The sequence below is a fragment of the Bos javanicus genome, chromosome 11, assembly GCF_032452875.1.
Source record: "Bos javanicus breed banteng chromosome 11, ARS-OSU_banteng_1.0, whole genome shotgun sequence".
NCBI lineage: Eukaryota > Metazoa > Chordata > Mammalia > Artiodactyla > Bovidae > Bos > Bos javanicus.
The window spans coordinates 22,194,510-22,211,958 of NC_083878.1; the positions used below are offsets into that span (position 1 = coordinate 22,194,510).

The following is a 17,449-nucleotide window of genomic DNA, read 5'->3' on the forward strand; positions in this document are numbered from 1 at the left end:
TCTAAAGTTGGAATGAAGCTTGACACTGCATTGTCGAAAATAATTTATTGAATGAAATGCTGAAGCAGAGGACTCCCCAGTGAGTTCACCGGTCTCCATTACCTATCACTTCATACTTGATCTTCTACCCCATTATTGCTAATATCGGTGTTTCCAGATTTGATACAGATTTTCAAAATATTATTTCTATGTTTCTGGTGCAGTGAACAACACTGCCTTGCAAATTTCAATGCACTTATCCATTTTGTGTATACAATTTATTGGTAAGACATGATGTATGATTTCAAAAATCAATGCTTGGTTGTTTTGTGGTTAGGCCTGTTTTAAAGCCACTAAGAGGGCTCTTCTACTAACAATACACCAAGCCACAGTGTTTTCCAAACCCTATTTCCTTTCATCATTTTCTTTCTGCTCTTAAAGTTTTCTTGTTTTGTCTGTATTTATTGCAAGCCTCTTAAGATCTTAGAATTAGATGAGGTATGTCTTTTAAATAAAACAGTGTAATTATGTATTTAGTATTATGATGAAGAAGATTGCATGATAAAACTACGAGAGGTTGTTTTTGTTGAAAAGGTTTTTCAGGAAATAAAATTTCATACTGTAAATAGTACTATATCCAGAGATTTGGAATCTGGGATATAAACTTTGTGGGTAGAAGAATTATAAAATAATCTGATCAACGAATCTTGCTTCAGCAGGCTAAGTGCAGCAATTATCTCGCTACAAAACACATCAGGTAAAATCAAAACTGAGAAATTACTTTCACTCTAGACACACACACATAAATAGAATTGGTACGGAAAACTGTCTCTGTCCATACACATTACGAAGTCCTTTTCTACGCATCGGGGATTTATATAGAACCTTTGAAATTTTTGACTATTGTGTGCATACTTTTGCTAATAGAGGTTTATTTTATGGTAGCCAACTCTATTAATGTGTGACACAAGGGTACCCATTCTTATTTTGCTTGGACAAAACTAATCTGCTATTACTTCAACAAAAGGGCCTCATTATATCAGTAAAATAAAATTATTCAGGGAAAAGAACTGTTCAGAAATAAACTCTTTGAAAATAAAAATAATTCTCTACTTTCATAGGACCTGGCTAATGTGTTTATTTGGAGTTTTAGCTGGCTTTTACCCCAGTACAAAAATAAATGTGGCTTTTGATCCTCTTGTCCTCATATATGAATCTCTTCTTTATTTTCTTACACACCATTATCACCAAGTTGAAGACATTCTCATCTCCATCTCTAGCCTAGATCAGTCCCCTGAATCCCAGATCTTTATCTTCAAACGTGTGTTTGGAGACCTTTTACCTGGAAGTACTGCAAAACTTACAGACATAAACTAAGCATACTCTGCTTTCCCTGTATTTCATATCTCTATACATTTCTTCATTTTCGTGGGTCATTTCCTATCTACAATATATAGGGTATCCCCATCTACATCTGCAGGGGTTAGGGCCTGGCACTCCAAAAGGCACTGAAGTAGGGAAGCCTGGACACCTCGTAGGTGTAGTTGTAAAACAGTGGGTTAGGTTTGGTCTGGGAGAGTTGGGAGGGTACTGGAGTAGGTGGGGGCCAAGGGAAGCCAACAGGGCCTTGAGCCATGTGATGACCTCATATGTGGTAAAGTGACTATTGGCGCGTGATTTCTGTAATCTCGAGGCTAGTGGGGCCTACCCTATAACTAGCACACAGCGAGAACTCAATCATTCAGCATTTCTTGACCATCCAGAATGTCCTCAGCTCTGTGCTAATCAACTGCGATGGTGCATCATCTGATAAAACTGTTACAATGACCTTAAGCATTCTTTTTACATCCTGATCCGGGCTTACACATGTACAAATGTGACCTCAGGGTCAATGGGATCTTTCCATAGGATTTTTATGATTTTAAAAATATTCCATACCTAGAATCACCTAGAGAAAAGATATCTAAATCACTTTATACTATGTAAACATGGCTATGCATGTAAAATGTTTTGAAGATGCCAACAATATTTACAGGCTCCCAAGAAACTGCAAATCACTATTTCCATCATCCAACCATCCATTCCTTCCCAAAGCATCTAAGAAAGTACTGCTGTATGATAAACATTCAATAAATATTTCTGAATAAGAAATATTCAGAAAAATTCAACTGCATTTATTATTATATAGTACCCTACATAACTAGGGAGAAAACCTGAAGAAGATTTTAAAAATTGGAATTACTCTCCCACAAAAAAAACTGCAGTAAAATGTGAAGTATGTTCAAGATGAATTTTAAGAACTGTGATGTATTTTCTATTTTAATGAAAAATCCAAGAGGCCAATGGACTAAAAATTAGTTTAAATGTAGGCCTGTGAAAATCATTTAATAAAAAAATAGATATGATTTTCAATATGAAAAATGTAATCAGTCGACTATTGTGATCAAATCTTTCACAACTCTAACCAGTCCAATCAGGATCCAAAGTTCCATGCAAATACTTTACTGGTTCAAGCAAAGAACTCAAAGGCTTTGATTTAAGCTCCCTCTGATATATCAGTGTTTCACACTATGAATAAAAACACAAAGTTTTTAGTTTTACAAACTCTCCTAAGACACAAACCTGAAGCTTAGAAATAATACGTACCTGAACACAGGAATTCCCAGCACAGAGTAAATGTCACTTAGATGTATAAAAATCTGAAAGAACAAATATTGACGTTAGAATGGACCAGGTAATGCGTTACCCAATGAATGACAATTTGAAAGCTTCCATTTGGAATCTATACAACGTATATATATTGTTTGTTTGTTTGTTTTTTAAATTTTATTTAATTTTTAAACTTTACATAATTGTATTAGTTTTGCAAAATATCAAAATGAATCCCCCACAGGTATACATGTGTTCCCCATCCTGAACCCTCAAATTCCAAGGCCTCTTCATATCTGAAAAAATGTTTCATAGTATTTTTTATTGAGCAAAGTAAATTTTAAGTACATCTCATAGAAAAATTCTGAAGTCAATTTGGTAAACAACTTATATTGAGAATCACATTAAGAAGAACTCAAGATCACTTTTCTTTACAGCGATTCTTTGAATTACCCTAACTAAATTAGATTTTTAAGCATTTTAGGTTAGAGCTGCTGCTGCTGCTAAGTCGCTTCAATCGTGTCCAACTCTGTGCGACCCCACAGACGGCAGCCCACCAGGCTCTGCCGTCCCTAGGATTCTCCAGGCAAGAACACTGGAGTGGTTGCCATTTCCTTCTCTAATGCATGAAAGTGGAAAGTGAAGTTGCTCAGTTGTGTCCGACCCTTAGCAACCCCATGAACTGCAGCCTTCCAGGCTCCGCCGTCCTTGGGATTTTCCAGGCAAGAGTACTGGAGTGGGTCGCCAGTGCCTTCTCCGTTTAGGTTAAAGACAATTACCTAAATCTTCCCTAATTCTAGCCTCATGTAAGACTTGATATCATGGTTAACAGAAAACCTGCTTAAGCTAATACACTGTAGCAAGAGTGACCTTTCACTCTATTATTTATAGGGACTGCTTTTTTTTTTTCTTTTTAAAATTTTTATTGGGGTATAGTTAATCCACAAGCTGTGCTACTTTCAGGTGTACAGAAAAGTGCATCAGTTACATGAAGAGTTTATTCCTTTCTATCATGGCATCTGGTCCCATCACTTTATGGGAAATAGATGGGGAAACAGTGGAAACAGTGTCAGACTTTCTTTTTTGGGCTCCAAAATCACTGCAGATGGTGACTGCAGCCATGAAATTAAAAGACGCTTACTCCTTGGAAGAAAAGTTATGACCAACCTAGATAGCATATTCAAAAGCAGAGACATTACTTTGCCAACAAAGGTTCGTCTAGTCAAGGCTATGGTTTTTCCTGTGGTCATGTATGGATGTGAGAGTTGGACTGTGAAGAAAGCTGAGCACTGAAGAATTGTTGCCTTGGAACTGTGGTGTTGGAGAAGACTCTTGAGAGTCCCTTGGACTGCAAGGAGATCCAACCAGTCCATTCTGAAGGAGATCAGCCCTGGGATTTCTTTGGAAGGAATGATGCTAAAGCTGAAACTCCAGTACTTTGGCCACCTCATGCCAAGAGTTGAGTCATTGGAAAAGCCTGATGCTGGGAGGGATTGGGGGCAGGAGGAGAAGGGGACGACAGAGGATGAGATGGCTGGATGGCATCACTGACTCGATGGACGTGAGTCTGAGTGAACTCCGGGAGTTGGTGATGGACAGGGAGGCCTGGTGTGCTGCGATTCATGGGGTGGCAAAGAGTCGGACATGACTGAGTGACTGAACTGAACTGAACTGATCATCTTTCTCCTGTTATTTCCCCCCCAGTTTTATTGAGAAATAATTGACATTCATCACTGTCTACGTTTAAGGCATACAGTATGAAGGTTTGATTCATGTATATTATGAAATGATTATCACAATAGGTTCAACTAACATCCATCTTCTCATGTAGATAAAAAGAAAAGCAAAAAAGGGGAAAAAAAATTTCCTCACCATGAGGACTCTTAGGATTTACTCTTCACAACCTTCCAATACCACACAGCAGTGTTAGCTATAGATCTCATGTTAGGTCATGGTGAGGATTTAAATGTCTCAAGTTGAAATTAGTAGCCCACATAAATTTTAAAAGAATCTTATTCCTTTAGCCTGATGAGGTTTATGGAATATTCTAACTCTGCTCTTTGACCTCAACAACATTTGACTCCTGATACTTTTACCCCAAAGGTATTTTAATATAGTTTAATCAGAACTATTCCAATATTGATAAGCTTTTACTAAGAAAAGAATAATCTGGAATGAATTCCATTTAGTTTAATTCTTTGATCATTGAAGCTAAACTTTACAATTTTTTTTATCTTATTCATGTTAGCAAAGCTACTGATTGGTATTGATTCTTTTCTATTTAACAGTTAAAGTTATGATATACTGATATTTTTATACACCAAATGTTATCAGGTACAGCTTTCTGCACTATGAAGTTTTCTCTGTTACTTGTACAGAACAAAATTTGCTAAAATTTGATTCTTCTGTCAGTTTTGGTCACACAGATTTTACTATGTGTGATTCTGTTGTCAATTTTGTTTTGTGTTAATTATTTCTACCAATAGCTATTATTTGCATTAAATGGATGATAGGAATTCAATTAGATATATTTGTTTATGAGCTAAACTGAGAAAACTGTGGTTCTGAGACACTGAGGTGGAGTCAGGGAGAGATGAGGAGGAAACCAGAGGGAAGATAAGCAAACCATAGACGGGGAGATGAAAGAAGATACGCTTCTATAAAAACATTCTCAGCGTCAAAGAATTTTGCAAAACAGAAATAAAGGATATACACTAGGCATGCCTTTTTAAAAGCAAAAAATATCAAATAACAAAATAGAAAACAACACAAAGCCTTCTGGTTTGACTAGCCATTACTCCTTTTAAAGCTATATAAAAATAATCTACCAATTAATGAATCATAAAAATGACTACTGGTCAAACTTACGGTCTTCAAAAAACACTAAAGAACATTTGTTATAGTCAGAATTCATTGTCCCATGTGTTTACTTTGTTCCAATTAAAAATGGTATAACTTCATTAAATTAATTTTGAAAATAGAGAAAAGGGAAAGAAAAATAATCCCACAAGCCTAACAAAGCCACTATTAACACAGGTCTGTTTTCCAATTTTATTTTTTACATTAACTAGAATTTCTTATAGATATTTGTTATGTATTATGGTGATTATAGAGAGCATCTCTAGTGTTTAGTTTAACTGCGACTAAACAATTCCATTCCAAAAGTTCAATTTGAATGAGACATTTTCACAGTGAAAACTACTAGCAAAAGAATCTGCAGTATTCTGTTGCAAAGGAGGAGTCAGACTGCTGGATCCATGTAGACATGACTTAAAACTTTAAAGCAAAGTTAAAAAGCACACTAAAAGTTATTGACATTGCAGCTGTATTATAATAACTTTGAATGGAGACAGATGGCTATTAGACTTGTGATGATTTTACAATGTATGCAAATGTTGAATCACTGTGTAATTCACGTGAATCATAATATTTTATGTCAACTACATTTCAATTAAAAACAAAAGAATAGTTGGCATTGTCTTTAAAGAATTAGGTTATGAGCATATAAAATAAAATGAACATTCATTACCTCCAAATTTGGATTCCTCAAATCTGCTTTCCATCCAAACTGTTTCATAAGAGCAATTCCAATTACTCTTCCTACCTCCTGAAAAGGCAACAGGTTAAAAAAAGATAAGAATACTAAAAATGAAAATTTTAAGTTTAAATGTAAGCAGAAAACTATCAGGGAATCAATCATACTATCTGATGGTAATTTAAGGTTACAATATTAAAATACTACATGAAAGCATTTTCTATTCAAGGCAATAAGGGTGCATTGTACCGCTTCCACCCCAACAAATCTTATGGCATTGACGTTTACTAGTGTGTAATCTCTCTCCTTGTAATTTCAGGCACATGAAATAACCAGATTGTGGCCTGATAAATATGGTCATTCTGGGTTCCAGGAAATAGATGCAAACTGAAAGATGAATTATTTTAGCTATGGCAATTCTGTATATTTTAAAAGTACCCGTTTAGTAGCATTAGGTTCAGACTGAAGAGTCTGTCTGATTTTAAGACTGGCCCAAGGACCCACACCTATGCCCTCAATATCACTAAACTTTGCAGGGTCCTTTTGTGGTGTTCGTTCTCCTTTTAAGTACACCTGTGTATCTCAGTCTGGGTCCTGGGAAGATCCCACATTCAAGACCTGGTGCTGAGCAACCACTCGATCAACATAGAACCGAACTGAAGAGAAAGCCAAAAAGCTTAGGGCCATGATATTCGAATTTCCAAATGTAAACAGTATCTATGAGTTTAAGGAAACTTTTAGGGAGAAAGTAAAAGGGAGTCTTTATGTAGACTGGCACAGTATTCCTCTTAAGCATCTGAGGTAAAGTTAAGAAGGAAAATGCATTTTTAGAAGAGATTTAGTTATGTGCGATTAGGTCGAGTGATCTGTCTGGGCCTGGTTATGTATTCTGTGAGAAGTTTTCACCTCATTTTTGATCTAAAGAATAATTAATTCTTTTAGAAAATGGGAACCCACTCTGGGGGGCAAGTGTACCTGCGCAGTAAGGGTCTTTGCAACGACTCCACTGCAGCGACAGGAAACTCTAAAAGTTAAGTTGGTCTGGTTACGCGTATCAACAGCTTCCGTGACATCATCCTGAAGTTTTTGAAATTTTTCTCCTTCGGTGATAAAATTTCCTTGCTCCAATATTTTTTCTTCTATTTGTTTTTCCAGCTGGCATTCCTTAGTCTCTTGTAGCTCTTGGATTTGTTCTGTTTTCAATTTCTTAGCAGTGATATCATCTTCTCCCACTTTTCTTTTGAGTGGGTTAGCATTTTTGTGAGAAAGTTTTTCCTTTTTTGCATCAAGTTCAAGAAGATTCTTCCAAATTGAAATGGCATTCAACCAACTTTCAGGATCATCATTTATAAGTCTTTGTAGTTCATTAAGTATTTTTCCTAAATAAGTAAAATCTCAGTTTATCCTTTACTGAAGCTATTCACACCCTCAAATCCCATTACCTTTATTTCTTTAAAATAAGAAATTTTATTAAATTGCTACATGAATACTGATTTCCCTTTTATCTGGAACTTATATAATTTAAGAATATTGTACAGAATAAAGTTCATTCATGTATTCCATACTTAACATCAAACCTGTTTTAAAATTCCTATAAAGTTACCATTTACTTTAGCAAGATCATTTGTCCTATGATAACATATGTATCTCTTCGATATACACAGAGATGTACAATGTGTGTTGATCTTTAAAGTAATGCTGATCTTGCATATAAAAAATTAAGTTTTAAAAAAGAGTAAATTGCAAAACAGAGCTCAAAAACAGAGCAACTGAATCTTGAGACTATTTAAGACCACAAAATATTAGCACAGATCATAAAATGAGCTTCCATAAAGTAACATTTCAGATACACAACTCATTCATAATTTAGGAACTGGCAGTCATGCTTAGTAAAATGTAATCTTTTCTTGATAAGCAAAAGCCATCAAGATGATCAAAGAGTAATTACTGTAGTTCTTTAAAGATGAAAGTGTGTGGAATATTGGGATGAAGTTTTACTGACCTTACAACATAATATCTGAGGATTTGTTAACAATTTTTCTGCCCCATCTTGATGTCTCACCATTTGAATTGCTCTTGACACAGTTTATTATAGGCTGTGATGACATGATTTCTTGTGCACAAGCAGCAGTCAAAATAAGGTTTAAGGCAATGTTTTATCCAGCTATAGCTGATCCTTTTTTGCTTTTGTCAGTATCTTTACGTTATTTTAGCAGCACATTTATAAAAGTAGGGAGTGGACAAGAAATCTCTTAAGCCCTCTTTAATGCTTTATCAATTTAAAGTTCCCCACAATAGGAAATTTTACTATGTAGTATTTTCCAATTATATCACTCATCAGGTAAAATTTATAAGTTCTGACCAATTATTTAAATCAATGCATTTGGGGTTATTACATGCTCCTAAATCTAAATAAATGCACCAACCATATATAGCCTTAGAGAAGGTGTCTGATCATAATTCTCAAGGAAGAAATGTGACTTAGGACACTAAAATCTCAGAAGGCAGGCAACACATTGGTCAAAACTTGTAAAAGAGAAGAAACACAATTAGGTGATAATATTCAGGAAATACAGAAAAATAACTAAAATTAATGATCCCAGGGGTATGAATGATTCTTTAAAATGTGAAATGGCTACATATTAATTGCCAAGCAAAAAACTCTGGAGTGCACTATGTCACGTAGGTAAAAGCAACAGGTATACACCTACCTTTACTCACAGAAGAAACAGGAAATGGAAGCTGCTTTTTAATCAGCAAAAATAACCTTTCTGCAGATTTCAATTGTTTCAGCATATTCAAGTCAGAACAGGTGGTGAAAAAAACTTTTCCTGAAATGTATTCAACCTAGAGATAGAAAAAATAGATATTAATGTAGTTCAATGTCAGATTAAGAATCATTTCCCTTCCCTCCCCCTTAATACATTAAAACATAGCATCTAACAATAATAAAAATGCCTATTTCTGAAGTATCTACTATTTATTAGACTATCCTAGGCACTCTGAATACGTTTTTCCCCCTCATCCTATAACAACCCTCTAAAGTAGATTTTATCATCTCCATTTTATAGATTAGGAAATTAAAGCTTAGAGTGGTTAAATAATTTGTATGAAATCACATAATCAGTGACCAAGACCATAATCTTTCTGTGTTACTTTTTGGAAAGTTTTTGTGTACACTCTACTAAAAAAAAAATAGAACACAAAATACTGATTAATTATCAAATCTCACACAACTACTAAAAGTGGGGAAAGGAAAGGCAAAATGGATAGGACAAATTAGGTGTCTAGACCAAGTTTAACCTAATCAGTAGGTATTTATTAAACATGTACCTCATGGTCTACAAGGAAGCATAGAGTATAAATCCTACAGATGAATAATAATGTAAAAGGCATATACTGACATACAATTAAAATGTAAAATGTATAAGACAATAATTTGCATTAAGCCCAGGAGAAAAGTAAAATGTTAATAAATGTTCTGGTAAGTTGCAGGTACAATAAGCATTACTAACGATGGAAGCCACCATTAGTAAAAGTCTTGGGAAAGAATCCTGTAAGATTTGGTAAGAGGGATTCTCACAAAAGAATGCAGGGGAAGAATGCAGAGGTGGGCGTGACAATCTGGCTGAAGTAAACTGTAAGACAGCATGGCAACCTTTGTTGTGTGATGCTGACTGGATGGTGTCAGGCGGATGGATGGTGCGGCTCAGGCCCAGCTTGAAAAACAGTAACAATTTTACCCCAGATGGTAATGGTTCACCATTATAGACTTCTGATGAAAACTATGACAGCACTAAATTAGCTGGAAGAAAGATTTCTGTGGACGGGGCATAAAGGACTGAGTGCTGAATGTGATGCTGGAGGGAGAAGCAGATTACTGAGGAAGAAATAATGAACCACTTGGCTGTGGGAACCGGACAATGGATAGAAGCAAGAGTACGCATCAAACTGAAAGAGGCTTGAAAGACAGGATAGATATGTAGACAAAGTCAGAGAAGAAAGGAAAATGAAAAGAGCACTGATTCAGAGAGTCAAACGAGGTACAGCAAACGATGCTCAATGCCAATGGAACCCTAAACCTTTTGGGTCAACCAACCCCCTAAAGTTCAGGATGGATGTGGATGCTCCTAGCATTCTCCTTTAGGAATGGCCTCAGGCTAACTAACATGGTTTTAAGTTATCTCCTAGGACTGAGGCAACCATGGAATCAGGGGTGTTCCATGTGTACAGACAGCTCCCACTCAGTGGAACTTGAACTCCAAGTGTATGGTATGTTTGATCTGACCTGTTCTAATTAAGCTTTTGGGATGGTAATTTCTAAAGTTACACTCTAGCTTGATGAAGAAGAATCTCTGCTGGGGAAGCCCTAAGTTGATGACAATTAAAACCCCAATACTTCTATAGTTTTAAGATGAACAAGATCTGGGATTCTGATGTATAGCATGGTGATTTTGGCTAATAATTCTGTATTATTTAGCTGAAAGTTGCTAAAAGAGTAGATCTTAAATGTTCACATCAAAAAAGTAATGCTGATTACATGATGGGATGGAGGTGTTAGTTAATGCTATGGTGGTCATCATTTTGCAACATATAAACGTATCAGATCACCTTAAACTTAAATAATGCTATATATCAATTATATCTAAATAGAGCTGGAAAAACAAATAAATTTTAAAAACTCCAAAGACTTTAGGTACTAGCAATGTACCTAAGACAGACAGAGGAAGTAGGGAATGAAAGAATGTTTAGGAATGAATATTTAAGGGGATAATGAAGTAACTAAAACAAGAACTTCCGGTTTTTACAATTTACTTCTTTCTCATTACAAAGGTGACATTTTCCCACTAAAGTCAAAATTGAATATATACCTCAAAATGCTTAGAACTTGGAAACAAAGTTTTAAAAGGTAAATTTTTTTGAAGTTTAGATTTTGTTACTTGATCTAAAAGTATAGTTGATATTAAGCCATCACATGAAATAGCCAGTTAAGATTCTGGGGGAACTGAAATAAATATTTTACTGTAAATCTATGGTTCTAAGATTCAAGTCTTATAAATAAACTGATACAAACATCTAGACCAGTCTAGACATTAAATTAATTATTTAATAGTACAAAGATCTTATCTTTTCTCATTTACTTGAGTATCAAGGGAGATAATTTATATAATGAGCTTCTAAAAATATTTTATTGGAGGAGGGTGTGGAGAACAAAATATTTTTTCGACTGAAAATCAAGTTAATTAAGAGGAAGAGGACCTAAAAGGTCCTTTAGGAAAAGGCAATGGCACCCCACTCCAGTACTCTTGCCTGGAAAATCCCATGGATGGAGGAGCCTGGTGGGCTGCAGTCCATGGGGTCGCTAAGAGTCAGACATGACTGAGCGACTTCACTTTCACTCTTTACTTTCATGCACTGGAGAAGGAAATGGCAACCCACTCCAGTGTTCTTGCCTGGAGAACCCCAGGGACGGGGGAGCCTGGTGGGCTGCCATCTCTGGGGTCGCACAGAGTCGGACACAACTGAAGCGACTTAGCAGCAGCAGCAGCAGCAGCAGCAGCAAAAGGTCCTTTAATCTACTGGGGTGCTCAATCATAAGAAAAATATGTGTTTAGCCACTTAAAATGTTAAATACATTCTAAAAATCAATACCAACACTGGTTTATTCTGTTTATTTAAAAAAAATTAACATTAGGCCTACATTCCTTTTATAAGAAATGAGCATGTAATCAGAATGTGGCGGATTCATTTTGATATTTGGCAAAACTAATACAATTATGTAAAGTTTAAAAAAAAAAAAAGTAGTTTATGAAATGGTAAAATAGCCACTGTGAGAATCAATTATATATATGCAAGTGCTTTAATAGTTCACCTTTTGTAAAGTATTCTATCTCAAAGTAGTAGAAAAACGAGTTTTGGTATTTATGATTTCAAACACTGCTGAAGCTACTGTTACTCATTTTCTTTAGTTTATTGTTTGTAACTGATCATATTCAATTACAATAATTAGGGAGGACTGTGGCATTTTAGACTATTTCACACTAGTATTTGTTACTTGAAAATTTATTTATATATCCAATCTGTTTTTACCATTTGGAATTAAATCATTAAAAGTGTCTAAAACCAACTGGTTTTATGTCTAACACTTCAGAAGATGAAACAACAGCCTTTATTAAAAGAAAAAACAGCTCTGTTGTCAGCTATAATATCTAAGCAGTTAGTATTTTTGTTTTTCTTTTAAAATTTAGGGAGTCAGATCTAATGCAAAGATGAAAAGCCTAAGCCAAGGCAAAAAGGTAAGGTACAGTAATAAGGAGATACCAAAGTTTTCCTAATTCTACAGATGCCACTTAATTTTAGAATTAATTTTTAAGTGCTAGGTGAAGGACCGAGGTGGGGTGTGAGCTTTTGTGTTTCATTTTAGAAGAGAGAATTAAAAATATATATTTTACTTAATTTTTTAAAAAGTATCCAATCTACAGGGAATGCATAGAATCTAGAACCTTATGCAATCATCCCATTAAATGAAATAACTGAAATAACTCGACTATCTGCTTAACCCTACTATGTGGGCTAATTGTTTTGCTATGTGGGTTTATAAAGGCTAATTAATTAACTGACCGGGCCTCCTGGTTCTCTGGCATTGCAGACACCTCTACTACAATGAATTTTATCTTCAAGATTACTGTTTCTACTTTTATTTTTATAATAACAGTATTTAACACATTAAACAGAATTACAAAGTAAAGCTTAATTTTACCCAATACATTACTTTAAGGTATGCTACACACTGCATACTAGAGTATATATTATATTTATATGCTGTAAGTATTTAAAAATACCCAGGAACCTATAAAGAGGCTTGCCCCAACACCGGAGGAAAAAAAATCAAACCTGAACGTGACCAAGTGCCAGCTATAACTTATATGACTCCAATTGATAGGAAATAGAGGAACATGTGAAAGTACACCACGGAGGTGCAAATGGCAAACACTGAGAACAAGCAGAGAGGTCAGTTTTCTAATACTGAAGCATACGCAGATTGGGTCAAGCCTTCTATTTTTCATACCAAGAACTCTAAGTGAATATTTGAAAAAAAAAAAAAAAAAATCAGTGCGGCATGGTGTCATGGCTTCACAGTGTTCAAGGACCTGGAACCAGGTGCCAACCTGCCTGGGTTGAACATGATAACATGCCTGATTTCACAGATAGCTTGGGTGTGAATCCCAGCTCTGCCATTTTCTGGTTCCATGATGTGAATATTTTATTGGACTTACTTGTGCTTCATTTTCCATTTCTGTTAAATGTGGAGCCCACCTCAAAAGATAGGGTTGTTGTGAAAATTAAGTGTCTGACATATTAAATGCTTAACCCATGTCGGCAGTTGCTATTATATTGTTGCTTTTTCAGACTAGCTACATTTAACACTCTATGACATTCGGTGACTAAAACCACAAACGGCAGTTAAGTCTAATAAGACTGATGTCATTCTTCATGATCCTCTCTGTCCTCTCTCCAATCATCATCACAGAAACTCCTTTTGTGAGCTTTCAACACTTCAGGAGTCCTGGGAGTGGAGTGGTCAGTTTCTTTCAATAAGCTTTCATTTTCCAAAAATACATCATTTACACTGTCATATATAATCCCATCAAGACACTGGAGCCTTTTTCTATTACATCCTTTCCCTGTTTTCAAGAAACAGGCTCAGCATGTACTAGACGGTAAACTGATGTTTACAACTTTCTTCATTTCATCGAAATTAACAGTGTAATAATACCAGCAACTGCTAACTTCCTTCTCTGAGGCATCCTAGGGTATTTTTCTAGCTACTATTTACTGCGGATTTACACTGTACTTTACATAACTTTTATCACTGAATCCTCCCAACAGTCCTGAGATAAACACAGTGTCAGGAAACTGACAAAAATAGCTGAACCTGACGATTATATTTGCATTTAAAAGCTGGAGAAAGAATTCTTACGGGTCTAATTCTAATTACAGGCACTATCAAACATTTTTCTTTAAAGAATCTAGGAAGTAACTCACATCAATAGCTCTTTTTAAAAAAAAAACCTTCAGCCGTGACAGTGACAGATGTGTAGGGGGAAAGGGCTGGCGGGTCTTTCTGGCAGTAATTAAGGGACCTGCCAGCAGAACTCCGAGGGCCCGGCCGTCGCCTCTGTGGGTTCGCGGTCAGACAGTGAGGGGTTCGCGTCACTTTCGAGGGTCGAGGACCGACCCCAGCGGGGAGGGACCACGGGCAGGGGCGGGGCCTGGGCCGCCCTGCTTCTCGCCCCGGCTCGCTGCGAGGCCGACTCACCTGGGTGGCAGCCAGCCGCTCCCGCACCTCCCGCATCAGGAAGGGCTCCAAGCCGCGGCCCGCGGTGCAGAAAAACTGGGCGCCCGCTGCAGGCCTGGAGCTGGGACCTCCGGGAACCACCGCCATGGCAGTTCGGGGTCACGTGGCCTCGGGTGCGCGCGGCGCGGCCCCGAGGTCCCGGAGGCGGCGCGCAGGGGCCGAAGGGCCGGGTGTAGCCAAGGGCGAACCAGGCCGGAAGGTCCCAGAAAGGTCTGATCGGCTGAGAGGGGCCCTGTGGGTCTCCTAGGTTAACTGATTGGAACCTCGTTGATTAGGCATCTGGAATTATTTAGAATCGCAGGTGGAAGGGATGTGATTGGGATATATAACTGGGAATAATAAAGACTGCCACTCATCTGGTAGATCCTTAGCAGATGCTCTTATGGCACATCTTTGCCTCTGATAGCATGGCTTCGCTATGCTAAAGAAGTGAATGATGACTATAGGAAACAACATAAAATGTGAAAGACTGGAGGGAATGAATAACTGATGGCGTTGCTTAAAATATCCATTAGATTTTTACCTCAGTTCTTCCCCGGTAGTGAGATAGGGGATAAGATTACTGGTTTGTGCTAATAATGAGACATCCTATTCCAAACGATTGATTGTTGGTGTATAAAATAAATGAATAATATTTTCAAATCAATATTTTTTAAGGTGGGAAAATGAAGCATTAAAAATGATTTCCCTATAACATCTGTGACTGCTACTCTTTAAATGACTATAACAAAGGAAGATACATCAGTAATAGGTCTTTCTGTTGTACCTTGGAGAAAACAATAAGTTGGAACTTGGATAAGAAGTTGGAACTTGGATAAGAAGGCAACCCCACTCCAGTACTCTTGCCTGGAAAATCCCATGGACGGAGGAGCCTGGTGGGCTGTAGTCCATGGAGTTGCGAAGAGTTGGACACGACTGAGCGACTTCACTTTTACTTTTCACTTTCATGCATTGGAGAAGGAAATGGCAACCCACTCCAGTGTTCTTGCCTGGAGAATCCCAAGGACGGGGGAGCCTGGTTGGCTGCCGTCTATGGGGTTGCACAGAGTCGGACACGACTGAAGCGACTTAGCAGCAGCAGCAGCAAGAGTATAAATAGTGTACTCTTATTTTAATCTTTGACTATAATAATATAAACAGGCAATAAAAAAATATGATATGCATTAGCTTGGGCTTCCCAGGTGGTGCTAGTTGTAAAGAATCCACTTGCCAATGCAGGAGACATAAGAGAGGTGGGTTTGATCCCTGGGTGGGAAAGATCCCCTGGAGGAGGGCATGGCAAGCCACTCCAGTGTTCTTGCCTAGAGAATCCTATGGACAGAGGAGCCTGGCATCCTATAGTCCTTGGGATCGCAAAGAGTCAGACACAGACTGAAGAGACGTAGCAGGCTCGCACTCATTAGCATAACTTTAAAACAAATTATATCTCTGACATAACTTTTAAAAATAAAGATGTGAAATATTTTTTAAAAAGGAGATGTACTATCATCTCGTTCATCTTCTTATTTTTCAGATAGAGGAAATTGATGCTTAAAGAGGCTCAGGGACAGTGAGTTAGGGGCACAGCTCAGGCTAGAACCTAAGTCTTGATTTATACTGTACATACTGAGCTTTGTTCCATTCCTACCAACTCCCTCCCCTCATCTCCATCCCTCCCCACTACTCTCCTAAGATGAGGACCAGGCTCTGTCTTCTCCAAGCATTGGGCCCAAACTGGGAATTCCTAGGCCCAAGAGCAGACATTTCCATGCTCCACCAAAATGTCTTTATATTCATAAAAGAGGTAATATTTCTGCACTAAATTAACTATATAGTCTGGGCCACCTGATTTGATTGACTCTCTTAACAGTATTTGAAGAGGTGTCTTTTAAACTCTGAATTTTAAATTGACAATGAATACATCACTTGAAGACTAGAATTCATATTATTTAATAAGCAGCATTAAATTAGCTCTGTAGTTATATAAATCAGGTATACAGAAACTACTAAATGTGCCTCTCTATCAAGTGTGTCTCCTGTTCCTCACAATAGGATATTAAGTTCAGTAAGTGGATATTCCTCCACTCTGCCCTGCCCCCTACCCAGCTCATGGTCCGCTAGGACATATTGTGAAAATTCTTATGGAGTCAGGTTACATGAGCTTTCCAAACTTCAGTCCTAAAACTCTGCAGCCTTGGGTCAGCCGTGGTTCTATCCAGGAGAGTACATTGCTGGCCAGCCTGAGGCTGGAGGAGTTATTTCTTCTTCTGCCTTGGGCAGCACTGCCATGACCTGGTCCCCTACTGATCTCTCTTATCTCTTGATATCAACTCATATAATTTATGCTCTGATAATTTGCAATTTTTTAATGTTTAATATTCTGATAGACTGCCTGAAGAACTATGGATGGAGGTTCGTGACATTGTACAGAAGGCAGGGATCAGGACCATCCCCAAGGAAGAGAAATGCAAAAAGGCTAAATGGTTGTCTGAGGAGGCCTTACATAGCTGTGAATAGAAGAGAATCATCGAAAGGCAAAGGAGAAAAGGAAAGATATACCCATTTGAATGCAGAGTTCCCAAGAATAGCAAGAAGAATTAAGAAAGCTTTCCTCAGTGATCAATGCAAAGAAATAGAGGAAAACAATAGAATGGGTAAGTCTAGAGATCTCTTCAAGAAAATTAGAGATACCAAAGGAACATTTCATGCAAAAATGGGCTCAATAAAGGACAGAAATGGTATAGATCTAACAGAAGCAGAAGATATTAAGAAGAGGTGGCAAGAACACACAAAACTGTACAAAAAGATCTTCATGACCCAGATAATCACCGTGGTGTGATCACTCACCTAGAGCCAGACATCCTGGAATGTGAAGTCAAGTGGGCCTTAGAAAGCATCACTAAATTCCAGTTGAGCTATTTCAAATCCTAAAAGATGATGCTGTGAAA

At 37.2% G+C, this 17,449-nt stretch overlaps 1 protein-coding gene across 5 annotated transcripts in view; it reads right to left on the minus strand.

The window, feature by feature from the left end:
• The window catches only part of THUMPD2 (THUMP domain containing 2), a 40,023-nt gene extending 25,368 nt beyond the window's left edge, over positions 1-14,655 (minus strand). For 3 of the 5 annotated variants that reach the window (XM_061432157.1, XM_061432158.1, XM_061432154.1), the window contains exons 1-5: positions 14,484-14,654; positions 8,875-9,010; positions 7,139-7,542; positions 6,158-6,235; positions 2,626-2,678 (exon numbers count right to left, since the gene is read on the minus strand). In XM_061432157.1, coding sequence (XP_061288141.1) covers positions 2,626-2,678; positions 6,158-6,235; positions 7,139-7,542; positions 8,875-9,010; positions 14,484-14,609 — 797 coding nt within the window. In that variant the 5' untranslated portion in view covers positions 14,610-14,654. Of the gene's footprint in view, positions 1-2,625; positions 2,679-6,157; positions 6,236-7,138; positions 7,543-8,874; positions 9,011-14,483 lie in introns of all 5 variants that reach the window. The other 2 variants (XM_061432156.1, XM_061432155.1) reach the window with 2 other exon arrangements.
• Positions 14,656-17,449: the final 2,794 nt, after the last annotated feature.